Consider the following 18,417-nt stretch of genomic DNA (forward strand, 5'->3'; position numbering starts at 1 on the left):
TTTAGCATTAAGTCAATAACCTAAAGCATTTTTACAAAACCAGTTACTGTATAAATAAAATGGTTTTGTAATTTGTATATAGTATTACCATTAATATGACTATACATTCATCATCTTCCTGAAATGCACCTTTTCAATTTTTTCATAAAAAGAAAAAGCAGAAATTTAAGGAAAACCTATTACTAAAATTAACTCAAACAAGGTTAGTTTTCTTTTAAAAATTTAAACTTATCATTACAGAAGTACGAGGGAGCAAGATGACGCAGCTGTGATGGCCGAAGCAGAGCAAGTACAGGCTCTGACGGAGGAGGCTGTGAAAACACCCTTAGATGAAAAACCGCCCCCACATGAAAACTTTGAATCTCAAGACAAGGCAACGGAGCCAATGTTAGAAGACAACAGAACCTAATATAAAATATAGATTTAAGGCATATTACTTTAACCATTTATATAAAATATTATTTTTGCCTCAGGTATGTTTTATTCTGTGATTTACACATTTTCTTGCTGGTGGCTCAAAGGGAAATCTCTGCACTTGAGCATACTGTAGAGGTATTTGTAAAGGAACCTACTGTACTTTTATGTATCAAAAACCTTTCTTTGAAGGAAACAAGTCTGTAATTGTATCATTCATCCATAAAAAGCCTTACTCTAAACTGTACAGTACTTAGTTCTTGTTTCTTTAATGTGACATTTGAAATTTATGCTGAAAAATGACAGGTTCAGAGATAATTTGTATTTTTCCTAATGATATAAACCTTTAGCTATTTATTAGGAGTATTACTTTCAGTGAAGCTGAAAGGACAAGCCATTCAAATTTAGCCAGGGTTAACTACCCATCCTGCAAGTTAAGAGGGAGGGGAGGGGGTAGTTAGCTACCCCTCCCATTCACACACCTGTGAATGAGCTCACTTTACTTGGAGGTAGGATTTAAAGGGTGATAGGGCTGGCGGGGAAGTTTGTATAAATAGCTAAAAGTTTGTATCGTTAGGAAAAGCATAAATTATCTCTGAATTTGTCATTTGTTCTGTAACTGGAATACAAACCTAAACTATATATAAGGAGAAAGAGTCATGGACTCCGACGTCTATCGAGGACCAAGGTTGACTAGGCGTTAAAGGGCCTGCACTACTACTCGACCGTCTCTCGGAAGAGACCGAACAGACAGGAGCTTCGGAGAAAGGTTGGGAAGTGGAAGAAGAAGCCTTGGGTTTTCTCTGTTTCGAAGAAAACTTTGAAGGAGAAGAATCCCGCTTAGACTTCTTCCTCCACCAGCAACCAAACCTTTCCCAATGGGGGGAAGACCACTCCCGACACTCATTACACTTGTTACCACTATCATTCCTTTGACCTCTGCAGAAGGGACAAAGGTATGGGGATTGGTGTCATCAGCAGACATGAAGGTACCGCAGAGCCGGCCTTTAAGTCCAGGGCAGGTACGCATAGTCAGCAGAAGTCAACACACACACATTGAAACAGAGAAAGCACAAAATGCATTTATGGCAGTCCAAATATTTGGTGAGTCTGAAGAGCAGCAACGACCGTTCACCACCCAAGCAAAAAGCAAAGTGGGCTCATTCACAAGTGTGTGAGTGGGAGGGGTAGCTAAGTACCCCCTCCCACTAACTAGCGGGATGGGTAGTTAAGCCTCGCTAAATATTAATGGCAGGTCCTTTCAGCTTCCATGAAAGTAATACCCCTAATAAATAGCGTGGGTTTTTATTTCAGTTACGGAACAACTTACTGTAGATATGACAGGATTTGTAACTTAATCATTCTTTTATAATTTCATAACATATTTGGTTAAATTTAAAGCATCTTGAATCTGTCATTAGTTCCAACAAGCTAAATATTTTTAAAATCAACAATAGAATCTCTTTCAAAACCTCATGAAGATTTCAAAGATAAATAAACAGTATGCATAAATAAGTTGCAACAATAGCAAATGTACGGCTGTAGTATGAACAAATGTCTTCCAGATTTCCAAAACTATAATCAGGACATTGCATGAATACAGTATGCAATATGTAAAATGTAATATAGAATTACATTACAAGACTAATTTCATATGAACAAGTACACTTACATAATACAAAAAATGAAAAGTACATATGTATATTACAGTCTAGATAATACATTAATTCTTAAATGAGAGGTTAAAACTGAAGAAAGGTAAAGTAAAAACTTTTTGGGGAGGGAGAGAAAATTGGAATGAATAAAAGGTACATAGCAGAAAATAATGCAGAAGGAAGACTACGAGGACATTGCAAAGGTACCGTGTAAGACACAATGAGTTGTATTCCTCTACAGGGAAAAAGCAAGCTGTGCTAAATCAATAACTAGAAATTTTGGAACGAGAAAATCTCCTGTAACGTGTATCAACTTCTTTACTTCTCTCATGGTTTTCATTGACATTTTAAAAATAATTTGTATGACTAATCATAAACTACAACATTAACATCATTTTATTTACACATCCATTAAGGTTCTGGAACATAAAAGATTCTTTTTCAACATATGCAACTGTTCACTTCTATTGCTTTTCAATGTCATTTTATATATACTTACGTGAGTGGTCATAAAGCAAGAATAGAACACTTGCATAAGACTGGGTTAAGAGGATTTGTGATAGTACCTGCTGTTTTTTTCACAGTATTAGTTTTATGAAAAGGCTAAAATTAAATGTTATATTCAAAATAATTATGTATCATTCTTTCCTGGTGCTAACATATCCTTAAAAAAGGGTAGTACTGTATAAAAATTGAAGAAGCCATGTATGCAGCAACTGGAGTTTAGTTTAGAACTTTCATAGAGACGCTCGTAGTTTTGGTACATTAAATCTTAATCTGCATGCCACAATGGCTTTATCATCATTAAGGCAGCAAATAGCTGAACCAGTTATAGTTGACCAGTACTACGGTCCTTACAGTTATCTCTTAGTTGTTTGCTTATCAACCAGTAGACTTGTGTGCTTCGAGAAAATAAATGAGGTAAAGGGAAAAACTGTTAATGGTACCAAAAAAAAAAAAAAATGTAAAAGCATTCTACAGTATCGTGTGGTTCATGATTATTGCTTGTCATGAGTGTCAAGCTTGGAGTATTCAACATGCTAGTAAACTTATCGATTTTGAGCAATGTGATACTTTTACTACAGACATACATTCTGAAACTGAATGAAATTGATAAAGATGTTTATTATTTTTAAGAAAACTGAACTCCTAAGTTACTGTCTGCTAATAATTTATTTGTTTGCTACAAGAATACAAACCTTCGGCCTTTAATAGGAGAATAATCCAGCACAGTTGGAGAACTCCACAGTTAAAACTTATAATGAATGTTTGCAGTTACCGGTACACTGAACAGTTTCTTTGGTTCCTGCAGCCATTAATGTGCAACCAGCTTTTCCTGGAACTTGGCTTTTTTAATACACTATCTTTCTCTTCTCAGAATGTGTGGATGTGTTTGTGTGTGCATGCTTACCCATACCAAAGGCAGAAATGCAGACCTGCCTATAAGTGTTGGGAAAATGTGGCATTTCCTATACATCTTAAATCTTTTACAATAGTGTGTGCAAACACTTTTTACCTAGATTTCCCAATGCCTTATTCATTTCTCTTGTTACCTCTGACTTTCCTGCAACTGTATTTACTTTTCTTTTCTTTATAGCATTCTTGACATTTACCACTGATGCTTGCTATTGGTCCTTCTACTGGAGGAACATTTTCCAGTTCTTCACACTCATTCTCAGTATTTAATAGTTGTAATAATTACTTTCCATTTTCTCTTGACCTCCCTCTTCCTCAATTAAAATATATGACAAACTTGGAAGTACAGTGATTAGTATTTTTCCCTAACTATACAAACCTGAGTCCTTTACATAGGAGAACGACAACAGCAAAGTTGGAATACAGCAGTTAAAAGATTTAACAAGGCGGCAACAACCAGCCACTAATTACATAACAGTCGTGAGGAAGGACCGACCACCCACTTGCTCATCGACAAACCACTTTCATTGCAGCTGGGATCGTCTCGCATTGAAAATGCAGGAAAAATGTTATTTTGATAATAAAATAAATTTTTGAATATACTTACCCGGTGATTATAATAGCTGCAACTCTGTTGCCCGACAGACAACTCTAGGATAAAAACTCGCCAGCGATCGCTACACAGGTTGCGGGTGTGCCCAACAGCGCCATCTGTCGTCCAGATACCCAGTACTCAATGTAAACAAAGACTCAATTTTCTCCTCGTTCCACTGCGTCTCTATTGGGGAGGAAGGGAGGGTCCTTTAATTTATAATCACCGGGTAAGTATATTCAAAAATCTATTTTATTATCAAAATAACATTTTTCAATAGTTAACTTAGCCGGTGATTATAATAGCTGATTCAAACTCAGGGGGGTGGGTAGAGACCAGCAATATATGTTTACATTATTATGAGCTAAGAGTTTTTATTTCATTTTAGAAGTTATCAAAATAACAAAAACAAAATAAATAGGTACCTGGTAAGGAAGTCGACTTGAACAATTACTCTGCCTTTTTAAGTACGTCTTCCTTACGGAGCCTCGCGATCCTCTTAGGATGCTGATCGACCCCTAGGATCTGAAGTATCAAGGGTTGCAACCCATACAACAGGACCTCATCAAAACCCCTAATCTAGGCGCTCTCAAGAAATGACTTTGACCACCCGCCAAATCAACCAGGATGCGAAAGGCTTCTTAGCCTTCCGGACAACCCAAAAAACAACAATAAAAACATTTCAAGAGAAAGATTAAAAGGTTATGGAATTAGGGAATTGTAGTGGTTGAGCCCTCACCCACTACTGCACTCGCTGCTACGAATGGTCCCAGTGTGTAGCAGTCCTCGTAAAGAGACTGGACATCCTTAAGATAAAAAGACGCGAACACTGACTTGCTTCTCCAATAGGTTGCGTCCATTATACTTCGCAGAGATCTATTTTGTTTAAAGGCCACGGAAGTTGCGACAGCTCTAACTTCGTGTGTCCTTACCTTCAGCAATGCTTGGTCTTCCTCACTCAGATGGGAATGAGCTTCTCGTATTAACAGTCTGACAAAATAGGATAAAGCATTCTTTGACATAGGCAAAGATGGTTTCTTAACTGAACACCATAAAGCTTCAGAAAGGCCTCGTAAAGGTTTAGTTCGTTTTAAATAGAACTTAAGAGCTCTCACAGGGCATAAGACTCTTTCTAGTTCATTGCCTACCATATTCGATAAGCTGGGAATATCAAACGATTTCGGCCAAGGTCGAGAAGGTAGCTCGTTTTTGCTAGAAAACCAAGTTGTAGTGAACATGTAGCCTTTTCTGACGAAAATCCGATGTTCTTGCTGAAGGCATGAATCTCACTGACTCTTTTAGCTGTGGCTAAGCATACCAGGAAAAGAGTCTTTAAGGTGAGATCTTTCAGGGAGGCTGATTGTAGCGGCTCGAACCTGTCTGACATGAGGAATCTTAGTAATACGTCTAAATTCCAACCAGGCGTAACCAAACGACGCTCCTTCGTGGTCTCAAAAGACTTAAGGAGGTCCTGTAGATCTTTATTGTTGGAAAGATCTAAGCCTCTGTGACGGAAGACTGATGCCAACATGCTTCTGTAACCCTTGATAGTGGGAGCTGAAAGTGATTGTTCTTTCCTCAGGTATAAGAGGAAGTCAGCTATTTGAGTTACAGAGGTACTGGTCGAGGATACAGATACTGACTTGCACCAGTTTCGGAAGACTTCCCACTTCGATTGGTAGACTCTAAGGGTGGATGTTCTCCTTGCTCTAGCAATCGCCCTGGCTGCCTCCTTCGAAAAGCCTCTAGCTCTCGAGAGTCTTTCGATAGTCTGAAGGCAGTCAGACGAAGAGCGTGGAGGCTTTGGTGTACCTTCTTTACGTGTGGCTGACGTAGAAGGTCCACCCTTAGAGGAAGAGTTCTGGGAACGTCTACTAGCCATCGAAGTACCTCGGTGAACCATTCTCTCGCGGGCCAGAGGGGAGCAACTAGCGTCAACCTTGTCCCTTCGTGAGAGGCGAACTTCTGCAGTACCTTGTTGACAATCTTGAACGGTGGGAATGCGTATAGATCTAGATGTGACCAATCTAGGAGAAAGGCATCTATATGAATTGCTGCTGGGTCCGGGATTGGTGAGCAATATATTGGGAGCCTCTTGGTCATCGAGGTTGCAAAGAGATCTATGGTTGGTTGGCCCCAAGTGGCCCAAAGTCTCTTGCATACATCCTTGTGGAGGGTCCATTCTGTTGGAATTACTTGCCCCTTCCGACTGAGACAATCTGCCATGACATTCAAGTTGCCTTGGATGAACCTCGTTACTAGCGATATGTTTTGACCTTTTGACCAGATGAGCAGGTCCCATGCGATCTCCTACAACGTCAGTGAGTGGGTCCCTCCTTGCTTGGAGATGTACGCCAAAGCAGTGGTGTTGTCCGAGTTCACCTCCACCACTTTGCCTTGAAGGAGAGACCTGAAGCTTTTCAAGGCCAGATGTACTGCCAGTAGCTCCTTGCAGTTGATATGCATTGTCCTTTGACTCGAGTTCCATATTCCCGAACATTCCCGACCGTCTAATGTCGCGCCCCAGCCTATGTCCGATGCGTCCGAGAAGAGAACGTGGTTGGGAGTCTGAACAGCCAGGGGAAGACCCTCTCTTAGGCTGATACTGTCCTTCCACCAAGTCAGGCAAGACTTCACCTTCTCGGAAATGGGGATCGAGACCGCTTCTAGCGTCTTGTCCTTTTTCCAATGAAATGCTAGGTGGTATTGAAGAGGACGGAGGTGTAGTCTTCCTAATGACACGAACTGTTCCAGGGATGATAGCGTCCCTATCAGACTCATCCACTTCCTGACTGAACATTGTTCCTTCTTCAGCATGTTCTGGATGCATAACTGGGCTTGGCTTGTTCTGGGGGCCGACGGAAAAGCCCGAAAAGCTAGACTGTGAATCTCCATCCCTAAATACACGATAGTTTGGGATGGGACCAGTTGTGACTTTTCCATATTGACAAGGAGACCCAATTCCTTGGTCAGATCTAGAGTCCACTTTAGATCCTTCAGACAGCGACGACTGGAAGAAGCTCTGAGAAGCCAGTCGTCCAAATAGAGGGAGGCTCGGATGTCCGCTAAATGAAGAAATTTGGCTACATTCCTCATCAGCCTCGTAAACACAAGAGGAGCTGTGCTTAGGCCAAAGCACAGGGCTTGAAACTGGTAGACAACCTTTTCGAACACGAATCTCAGAAAAGGTTGGGAGTCCAGGTGGATGGGGACGTGGAAGTAGGCGTCCCTTAGGTCTAAAGAGACCATCCAGTCTTCCCTTCTGACCGCTGCTAGAACCGACTTTGTGGTCTCCATGGAGAACGTCTGCTTTGTGACAAAGACATTCAGAGCACTGACGTCTAGCACCGGCCTCCACCCTCCTGTCTTCTTTGACACCAAGAAGAGTCGGTTGTAGAATCCCGGGGTTTGATGGTCCGAGACTTTGACCACCGCTCCCTTCTCTAGTAAAAGAGACACTTCCTGTTTCAAGGCTCGTCTCTTGTCTTCCTCTCTGTACCTGGGAGAGAGATCGATGGGAGACGTTGCTAGAGGGGGTTTCCGTACAAACGGGATCTTGTACCCTTCTCTGAGCAACTTCACAGATTGTGCATCTGCGCCTCTCTTTTCCCAGGTCTGCCAGAAGTTCTTGAGTCTGGCTCCCACTGCTGTCTGAAGAAGCTGGCAGTCAGACTCTGCCCTTAAAGGACTTGGTTCCTTTCTTCTTTCCTCGTTTCCCTTCGGCACGAGCACCTCCTCTGCTGGAGGCTCTGCCACGAAAGGGCGGAATAAAACGGGACGCTGGAGTGTCCATCCTTGGTCTAGCTGACAAGGTAGGCAAAGGGGTGGCTTTGCGAGCGGAGGACGCAACAAGATCATGAGTGTCCTTCTGTATCAAAGAAGCGGCAATTTCCTTAATCAGGTCTTCTGGGAAAAGGCACTTGGAAAGAGGAGCAAACAGAAGTTCGGATCTCTGGCATGGCGTAACTCCAGCTGAAAGGAATGAGCATAGGTTTTCACGCTTCTTAAGGACTCCGGACACAAATGATGCAGCAAGCTCATTAGACCCATCACGTACGGCCTTGTCCATGCAGGACATAATGAGCAAGGAAGTCTCCTTCTCTGTCGGAGAGATCTTTCTGCTTAGAGCTCCTAGACACCAGTCTAAGAAGTTAAAAACTTCGAAGGCTCTAAAGATACCTTTCAAAAGGTGGTCCAGGTCCGAAGATGACCAACATATCTTCGAGCGTCTCTTGGCAAGGCGGCGGGGAGAGTCTACAAGACTTGAGAAGTCGCCCTGGGCAGAGGCAGGAACTCCCAAGCCGAGAACTTCTCCCGTGGCCTACCAGACGCTCGATCTAGAAGAGAGTCTAGCAGGGGGAAACGTAAAAGCTGTCTTCCCTAAACTCTTCTTGGACTGCAGCCATTCTCCTATCACTCGCAAAGCTCTCTTGGACGAGCGGGCGAGGACGAGTCTAGTAAAGGCAGGAGTGGTTGACGGCATGCCTAACACAAACTCTGACGGAGGAGAACGCGGAGCCACAGAAACAAACTGGTCCGGAAACATCTCTTTGAAAAGGGCAAAAACTTTCCTAAAGTCCAAAGAGGGTTGCGTAGACTTAGGCTCGTCCAGTTCTGAATGCGGTTCATCTACGTGTGCAGCAACATCATCATCAGAAAGTCCCTCATCCGATAACTGATGAGGGAACGGCAACGGAGTGGGTAACGGCTGGTTAGCTGAGTCCGGTCGCACGGGTGCATGCGTGACTGAGCCGGACGCAACGTCATGGAACTGTTGCCCAGTCTGTGAGCTGGCAACAACCATAGCAGCGCGGGGACGCACAGCGTCTACTCCAGACTGTCTGGACTGATGTGGGTGAGCAGTGGCAACCACACTGGGTTGCGGAGGTTGACGCACCGCGTCAAAACAAAACAACTCTGACGGTTGTTGAACCTCACGAACGTCAACGGAGACCTCCGTGCGTCGCTGAACGTCAACATGCGGCTGGCAGATCACACTGGAACGCATGGGTGGCGGAACTCTCTCAACTGGTGTGCGTGAGAAGGTTACCTCAGCGTCCACAGGACGCACAACCGATCGTGTGGGCGGTTGTAGGCAAGGAGCTGCACTAGCTGGTGCGGCAGCAACCTTCTCCGCACGAAAGTCCTGCATAAGAGACGTTAGTTTAGACTGCATGTCTTGCAGTAGAGACCACTTAGGGTCTACAGGAGCAGGTGCGGCGACAGACGGTGTAACTGTCTGAAGCGGTACCGCTTTGCCTCTCTTAGGCGGTGAGCAGTCATCGGATGACGGCAGCGAGTCCGAACTGACCCAGTGGCTACAACTGGGCCGTTGGACTTGTGCGGAAGGGACCGACTTGCGCTTTAACGGTCGTGAGACCTTGGTCCAGGGTTTCTTGCGAGAAACACCTTCCGAAGACGAGGTATAAATGGGCTCTCTCGTCTTAGTTAGGCAGGAGCGATCTTGGGTAGATACGCCCGATACCACGGAGGGAACGTCTGTTCGCTGATTAAAGCCTCTCGAACCCATTTGTCGTACGACATTGCTTCTCCCCTGGACTTGGGAGCTTGCAAGAGGTCCCGGACTAGGAGGACGACAGGCACGAACAGACGAACCCTCAAGCGCAACACTATCCACAACACTATCACTCGGCACTTTAGCACTTCCCACTGCACTTTTGCACTTAAGCTCCTTCACATCCGCCATGAGCTGATTACGGTCACTAGCAAGGGACTCAACTCTCTCACCCAGAGCCTGGATGGCACGCATCATATCAGCCATCGAAGGTTCCTGAGTGCGAGGAGGGGGGTTAGGAGCAACCACTACAGGGGAAGGAATAGGTTGTGGGGCATGAGGAGAGGATATATCAACAGAACGAGAAGAACTTCTCCTAACTCTATCTCTCTCTAGCCTACGTGTATACTTTTGGAATTCGATAAAATCGAATTCCGAAAGCCCAACGCACTCCTCACACCGATCTTCCAATTGACAGGTTTTATCCCGACAATTGGAACAAACAGTGTGAGGGTCGATAGAAGCCTTCGGAAGACGCCTTGAACAGTCCCTAGCATTACACTTCCTAAATTTTGGGACTTGTGAAGGGTCAGCCATTTTGAATTGGTCAAAGGGAAATTCAAAAAACTATCAAAAAGTCATCAACAAAGAATCCGTTATCAAAAAGAGTTCAAGGATTTGTGTGAAGAGAAACCCTGCACAGCGAAAGCTCAAAACTAGAATAAAGTACTTCACCAATTAGTTGTGAAAAATGTTATTTTGATAATAAAATAAATTTTTGAATATACTTACCCGGTGATTATAATAGCTGCAACTCTGTTGCCCGACAGACAACTCTAAGGTAAAAACTCGCCAGCGATCGCTACACAGGTTGCGGGTGTACCCAACAGCGCCATCTGTCGTCCAGATACCCAGTACTCAATGTAAACAAAGACTCAATTTTCTCCTCGTTCCACTGCGTCTCTATTGGGGAGGAAGGGAGGGTCCTTTAATTTAAAATCACCGGGTAAGTATATTCAAAAATCTATTTTATTATCAAAATAAAATTTTTCAATATTTAACTTAGCCGGTGATTATAATAGCTGATTCACACCCAGGGGGGTGGGTAGAGACCAGCAATATATGTTTACATTATTATGAGCTAAGAGTTTTTATTTCATTTTAGAAGTTATCAAAATAACAAAAACAAAATAAATAGGTACCTGGTAAGGAAGTCGACTTGAACAATTACTCTGCCTTTTTAAGTACGTCTTCCTTACGGAGCCTCGCGATCCTCTTAGGATGCTGATCGACCCCTAGGATCTGAAGTATCAAGGGTTGCAACCCATACAACAGGACCTCATCAAAACCCCTAATCTAGGCGCTCTCAAGAAATGACTTTGACCACCCGCCAAATCAACCAGGATGCGAAAGGCTTCTTAGCCTTCCGGACAACCCAAAAAACAACAATAAAAACATTTCAAGAGAAAGATTAAAAGGTTATGGAATTAGGGAATTGTAGTGGTTGAGCCCTCACCCACTACTGCACTCGCTGCTACGAATGGTCCCAGTGTGTAGCAGTCCTCGTAAAGAGACTGGACATCCTTAAGATAAAAAGACGCGAACACTGACTTGCTTCTCCAATAGGTTGCGTCCATTATACTTCGCAGAGATCTATTTTGTTTAAAGGCCACGGAAGTTGCGACAGCTCTAACTTCGTGTGTCCTTACCTTCAGCAATGCTTGGTCTTCCTCACTCAGATGGGAATGAGCTTCTCGTATTAACAGTCTGACAAAATAGGATAAAGCATTCTTTGACATAGGCAAAGATGGTTTCTTAACTGAACACCATAAAGCTTCAGAAAGGCCTCGTAAAGGTTTAGTTCGTTTTAAATAGAACTTAAGAGCTCTCACAGGGCATAAGACTCTTTCTAGTTCATTGCCTACCATATTCGATAAGCTGGGAATATCGAACGATTTCGGCCAAGGTCGAGAAGGTAGCTCGTTTTTGGCTAGAAAACCAAGTTGTAGTGAACATGTAGCCTTTTCTGACGAAAATCCGATGTTCTTGCTGAAGGCATGAATCTCACTGACTCTTTTAGCTGTGGCTAAGCATACCAGGAAATGAGTCTTTAAGGTGAGATCTTTCAGGGAGGCTGATTGTAGCGGCTCGAACCTGTCTGACATGAGGAATCTTAGTACCACGTCTAAATTCCAACCAGGCGTAACCAAACGACGCTCCTTCGTGGTCTCAAAAGACTTAAGGAGGTCCTGTAGATCTTTATTGTTGGAAAGATCTAAGCCTCTGTGACGGAAGACTGATGCCAACATGCTTCTGTAACCCTTGATAGTGGGAGCTGAAAGTGATCGTTCTTTCCTCAGGTATAAGAGGAAGTCAGCTATTTGAGTTACAGAGGTACTGGTCGAGGATACAGATACTGACTTGCACCAGTTTCGGAAGACTTCCCACTTCGATTGGTAGACTCTAAGGGTGGATGTTCTCCTTGCTCTAGCAATCGCCCTGGCTGCCTCCTTCGAAAAGCCTCTAGCTCTCGAGAGTCTTTCGATAGTCTGAAGGCAGTCAGACGAAGAGCGTGGAGGCTTTGGTGTACCTTCTTTACGTGTGGCTGACGTAGAAGGTCCACCCTTAGAGGAAGAGTTCTGGGAACGTCTACTAGCCATCGAAGTACCTCGGTGAACCATTCTCTCGCGGGCCAGAGGGGAGCAACTAGCGTCAACCTTGTCCCTTCGTGAGAGGCGAACTTCTGCAGTACCTTGTTGACAATCTTGAACGGTGGGAATGCGTATAGATCTAGATGTGACCAATCTAGGAGAAAGGCATCTATATGAATTGCTGCTGGGTCCGGGATTGGTGAGCAATATATTGGGAGCCTCTTGGTCATCGAGGTTGCAAAGAGATCTATGGTTGGTTGGCCCCAAGTGGCCCAAAGTCTCTTGCATACATCCTTGTGGAGGGTCCATTCTGTTGGAATTACTTGCCCCTTCCGACTGAGACAATCTGCCATGACATTCAAGTTGCCTTGGATGAACCTCATTACTAGCGATATGTTTTGACCTTTTGACCAGATGAGCAGGTCCCATGCGATCTCCTACAACGTCAGTGAGTGGGTCCCTCCTTGCTTGGAGATGTACGCCAAAGCAGTGGTGTTGTCCGAGTTCACCTCCACCACTTTGCCTTGAAGGAGAGACCTGAAGCTTTTCAAGGCCAGATGTACTGCCAGTAGCTCCTTGCAGTTGATATGCATTGTCCTTTGACTCGAGTTCCATATTCCCGAACATTCCCGACCGTCTAATGTCGCGCCCCAGCCTACGTCCGATGCGTCCGAGAAGAGAACGTGGTTGGGAGTCTGAACAGCCAGGGGAAGACCCTCTCTTAGGCTGATACTGTCCTTCCACCAAGTCAGGCAAGACTTCACCTTCTTGGAAATGGGGATCGAGACCGCTTCTAGCGTCTTGTCCTTTTTCCAATGAAATGCTAGGTGGTATTGAAGAGGACGGAGGTGTAGTTTTCCTAATGACACGAACTGTTCCAGGGATGATAGCGTCCCTATCAGACTCATCCACTTCCTGACTGAACATTGTTCCTTCTTCAGCATGTTCTGGATGCATAACTGGGCTTGGCTTGTTCTGGGGGCCGACGGAAAAGCCCAAAAAGCTAGACTGTGAATCTCCATCCCTAAATACACGATAGTTTGGGATGGGACCAGTTGTGACTTTTCCATATTGACAAGGAGACCCAATTCCTTGGTCAGATCTAGAGTCCACTTTAGATCCTTCAGACAGCGACGACTGGAAGAAGCTCTGAGAAGCCAGTCGTCCAAATAGAGGGAGGCTCGGATGTCCGCTAAATGAAGGAATTTGGCTACATTCCTCATCAGCCTCGTAAACACAAGAAGAGCTGTGCTTAGGCCAAAGCACAGGGCATGAAACTGGTAGACAACCTTTTCGAAAACGAATCTCAGAAAAGGTTGGGAGTCCGGGTGGATGGGGACGTGGAAGTAGGCGTCCCTTAGGTCTAAAGAGACCATCCAGTCTTCCCTTCTGACCGCTGCTAGGATCGACTTTGTGGTCTCCATGGAGAACGTCTGCTTTGTGACAAAGACATTCAGAGCACTGACGTCTAGCACCGGCCTCCACCCTCCTGTCTTCTTTGACACCAAGAAGAGTCGGTTGTAGAATCCCGGGGTTTGATGGTCCGAGACTTTGACCACCGCTCCCTTCTCTAGTAAAAGAGACACTTCCTGTTTCAAGGCTCGTCTCTTGTCTTCCTCTCTGTACCTGGGAGAGAGATCGATGGGAGACGTTGCTAGAGGGGGTTTCCGTACAAACGGGATCTTGTACCCTTCTCTGAGCAACTTCACAGATTGTGCATCTGCGCCTCTCTTTTCCCAGGTCTGCCAGAAGTTCTTGAGTCTGGCTCCCACTGCTGTCTGAAGAAGCTGGCAGTCAGACTCTGCCCTTAAAGGACTTGGTTCCTTTCTTCTTTCCTCGTTTCCCTTCGGCACGAGCACCTCCTCTGCTGGAGGCTCTGCCACGAAAGGGCGGAATAAAACGGGACGCTGGAGTGTCCATCCTTGGTCTAGCTGACAAGGTAGGCAAAGGGGTGGCTTTGCGAGCGGAGGACGCAACAAGATCATGAGTGTCCTTCTGTATCAAAGAAGCGGCAATTTCCTTAATCAGGTCTTCTGGGAAAAGGCACTTGGAAAGAGGAGCAAACAGAAGTTCGGATCTCTGGCATGGCGTAACTCCAGCTGAAAGGAATGAGCATAGGTTTTCACGCTTCTTAAGGACTCCGGACACAAATGATGCAGCAAGCTCATTAGACCCATCACGTACGGCCTTGGCCATGCAGGACATAATGAGCAAGGAAGTCTCCTTCTCTGTCGGAGAGATCTTTCTGCTTAGAGCTCCTAGACACCAGTCTAAGAAGTTAAAAACTTCGAAGGCTCTAAAGATACCTTTCAAAAGGTGGTCCAGGTCCGAAGATGACCAACATATCTTCGAGCGTCTCTTGGCAAGGCGGCGGGGAGAGTCTACAAGACTTGAGAAGTCGCCCTGGGCAGAGGCAGGAACTCCCAAGCCGAGAACTTCTCCCGTGGCGTACCAGACGCTCGATCTAGAAGAGAGTCTAGCAGGGGGAAACGTAAAAGCTGTCTTCCCTAAACTCTTCTTGGACTGCAGCCATTCTCCTATCACTCGCAAAGCTCTCTTGGACGAGCGGGCGAGGACGAGTCTAGTAAAGGCAGGAGTGGTTGACGGCATGCCTAACACAAACTCTGACGGAGGAGAACGCGGAGCCACAGAAACAAACTGGTCCGGAAACATCTCTTTGAAAAGGGCAAAAACTTTCCTAAAGTCCAAAGAGGGTTGCGTAGACTTAGGCTCGTCCAGTTCTGAATGCGGTTCATCTACGTGTGCAGCAACATCATCATCAGAAAGTCCCTCATCCGATAACTGATGAGGGAACGGCAACGGAGTGGGTAACGGCTGGTTAGCTGAGTCCGGTCGCACGGGTGCATGCGTGACTGAGCCGGACGCAACGTCATGGAACTGTTGCCCAGTCTGTGAGCTGGCAACAACCATAGCAGCGCGGGGACGCACAGCGTCTACTCCAGACTGTCTGGACTGATGTGGGTGAGCAGTGGCAACCACACTGGGTTGCGGAGGTTGACGCACCGCGTCAAAACAAAACAACTCTGACGGTTGTTGAACCTCACGAACGTCAACGGAGACCTCCGTGCGTCGCTGAACGTCAACATGCGGCTGGCAGATCACACTGGAACGCATGGGTGGCGGAACTCTCTCAACTGGTGTGCGTGAGAAGGTTACCTCAGCGAAAGTCCTGCATAAGAGACGTTAGTTTAGACTGCATGTCTTGCAGTAGAGACCACTTAGGGTCTACAGGAGCAGGTGCGGCGACAGACGGTGTAACTGTCTGAAGCGGTACCGCTTTGCCTCTCTTAGGCGGTGAGCAGTCATCGGATGACGGCAGCGAGTCCGAACTGACCCAGTGGCTACAACTGGGCCGTTGGACTTGTGCGGAAGGGACCGACTTGCGCTTTAAACGGTCGTGAGACCTTGGTTCAGGGTTTCTTGCGAGAAACACCTTCCGAAGACGAGGTATAAATGGGGTCTCTCGTCTTAGTTAGGCAGGGGCGATCTTGGGTAGATACGCCCGATACCACGGAGGGAACGTCTGTTCGCTGATTAAAGCCTCTCGAACCCATTTGTCGTACGACATTGCTTCTCCCCTGGACTTGGGAGCTTGCAAGAGGTCCCGGACTAGGAGGACGACAGGCACGAACAGACGAACCCTCAAGCGCAACACTATCCACAACACTATCACTCGGCACTTTAGCACTTCCCACTGCACTTTTGCACTTAAGCTCCTTCACATCCGCCATGAGCTGATTACGGTCACTAGCAAGGGACTCAACTCTCTCACCCAGAGCCTGGATGGCACACATCATATCAGCCATCGAAGGTTCCTGAGTGGCAGGAGGGGGGTTAGGAGCAACCACTACAGGGGAAGGAATAGGTTGTGGGGCATGAGGAGAGGATATATCAACAGAACGAGAAGAACTTCTCCTAACTCTATCTCTCTCTAGCCTACGTGTATACTTTTGGAATTCGATAAAATCGAATTCCGAAAGCCCAACGCACTCCTCACACCGATCTTCCAATTGACAGGTTTTATCCCGACAATTGGAACAAACAGTGTGAGGGTCGATAGAAGCCTTCGGAAGACGCCTTGAACAGTCCCTAGCATTACACTTCCTAAATTTTGGGACTTGTGAAGGGTCAGCCATTTGAATTGGTCAAAGGGAAATTCAAAAAACTATCAAAAAGTCATCAACAAAGAATCCGTTATCAAAAAGAGTTCAAGGATTTGTGTGAAGAGAAACCCTGCACAGCGAAAGCTCAAAACTAGAATAAAGTACTTCACCAATTAGTTGTGAAAAAACTCCAGTTTAGCAACAGCGAGTAAGTACGTCTTGTCGATAGCACGACAGAGAGAAAATTGAGTCTTTGTTTACATTGAGTACTGGGTATCTGGACGACAGATGGCGCTGTTGGGCACACCCGCAACCTGTGTAGCGATCGCTGGCGAGTTTTTACCTTAGAGTTGTCTGTCGGGCAACAGAGTTGCAGCTATTATAATCACCGGCTAAGTTAAATATTGAAAAAACTCCAGTTTAGCAACAGCGAGTAAGTACGTCTTGTTGATAGCACGACAGAGAGAAAATTGAGTCTTTGTTTACATTGAGTACTGGGTATCTGGACGACAGATGGCGCTGTTGGGCACACCCGCAACCTGTGTAGCGATCGCTGGCGAGTTTTTACCTTAGAGTTGTCTGTCGGGCAACAGAGTTGCAGCTATTATAATCACCGGCTAAGTTAAATATTGAAAAATACAAATTATCTCCGAATTTGTCATTTGTTCCGTAACTGAAATACAAACCACGCTACAGTATTTGATATGGGTGACTCAACCCTTAGGTAGGGTGGTAAGTCCCCAGCCATTACTGGCTTTTGGCTTTCTACCCGGGGACTCAGTATCTGAGGGTCAGCACTCAACAATAAGGAGTCCCTGCACCTCGCTAGCACCTTGCTCTGCAAGGGCTGCGGCCTACATAAGCTGTGTGTGAAGGAATAAAGTGTGACTCGTCCTAGGAGGTTGACCTGAAGTCCTTTAGAGGGAAACTTTAGGCTAGGACTCTCCCAATACCACCTCGTCAGGGTATGGGGACGTGACAGTATTAGCTTAATACTAGGAACACAAGGGAACATGGTTTACCTGCAGAGGTTTGAGGTCAGCTGTGCAGAGAACCCAGGATGCTGCTTTCCCCAAGAGAGGGGAGGATGAAGAAAAGAATAAGGGCCAGACATACCTTTTCATTCATGCAGACTAAAACCGGGTAACAATGCCCTCAACCTTCTGCTACTTGTCCTTTAAGGAGCCTGAGGTTTAAACCAGCTGTTGTGCAACCACCACGGGGCCGATAGAAAACGTATAGAGACTCCTGTGGGTCACGTCTTGCAGGTAGTGGGCTGTGAAGGTCGTCTGACGCTTCCACACCCCTGCTTGTAGAACCTGCGTCACTGAGTAGTTCTTTTTGAAGGCCAGGGACGTAGCTACGCCCCTGACATCATGTGCTCTAGGGCGACATGACGGAGGAGGGTCAGGATTAAGGAACAGATGGATTACCCTACGAATCCAAGCTGAGATAGTATTTTTGGTAACCCTCCTCTTTGTCCTCCCAGTGCTTACAAACAATGCCTGCACGTGAGGACAAACTGCAGCTGTTCTCTTAAGATAGAGCCTCAGACTCCTTACTGGGCACAGTAGGAGATGGTCTGGGTCATCTGTTACAGAACGAAGACTCAAAATCCGGGAAGAGTCAAACCGAGTTTCGGCACTCCCGGATTCTGAGTCTTGGCAACAAACCCAGGGACGAAGCTGAACGTTACCTCCCCCCATCCCCTTGAATGGGCGATGTCATACGAAAGACCATGAAGTTCACCGACTCACTTGGCCGAAGCCAAAGCAAGTAGGAACACCGTCTTCCAAGTCAGGTGGCGATCTGAAGCCTGGCGTAATGGTTCGAAGGGAGGTCTCTTGAGAGACCTGAGAACTCGAACCACGTTCCATGGAGGAGGTCTCACTTTCGACTGAGGGCAGGTAAGTTCATAACTTCGTATGAGTAGGGAAAGTTCCAGCGAAGAAGAAATGTCCACTCCTTTGAGCCTGAAGGCAAGACTTAAGGCTGAGCGATAGCCTTTCACTGCCGAGACTGAAAGGCGCATTTCTTCTTGCAAATACAC

General features: G+C 45.7%; 1 protein-coding gene and 1 long non-coding RNA gene across 7 annotated transcripts in view; one reads left to right on the plus strand and one right to left on the minus strand.

Annotated features, from left to right (window-relative positions):
• Positions 1-2,251, plus strand: part of Orct (Organic cation transporter) — a 105,458-nt gene extending 103,207 nt beyond the window's left edge. For all 6 annotated transcript variants that reach the window (XM_068362284.1, XM_068362289.1, XM_068362287.1 and 3 more), the window contains one exon: positions 241-2,251. In XM_068362284.1, the coding sequence (XP_068218385.1) occupies positions 241-409 (169 nt within the window). In that variant the 3' untranslated portion in view covers positions 410-2,251. The remainder of the gene's footprint in view (positions 1-240) is intronic.
• Positions 1-18,417, minus strand: part of LOC137630674 (uncharacterized) — a 109,826-nt gene that overhangs the window by 12,781 nt on the left and 78,628 nt on the right. The window lies entirely within an intron of this gene.

The sequence above is a fragment of the Palaemon carinicauda genome, chromosome 38 (assembly GCF_036898095.1).
Source record: "Palaemon carinicauda isolate YSFRI2023 chromosome 38, ASM3689809v2, whole genome shotgun sequence".
In the NCBI taxonomy this organism is placed as follows: domain Eukaryota; kingdom Metazoa; phylum Arthropoda; class Malacostraca; order Decapoda; family Palaemonidae; genus Palaemon; species Palaemon carinicauda.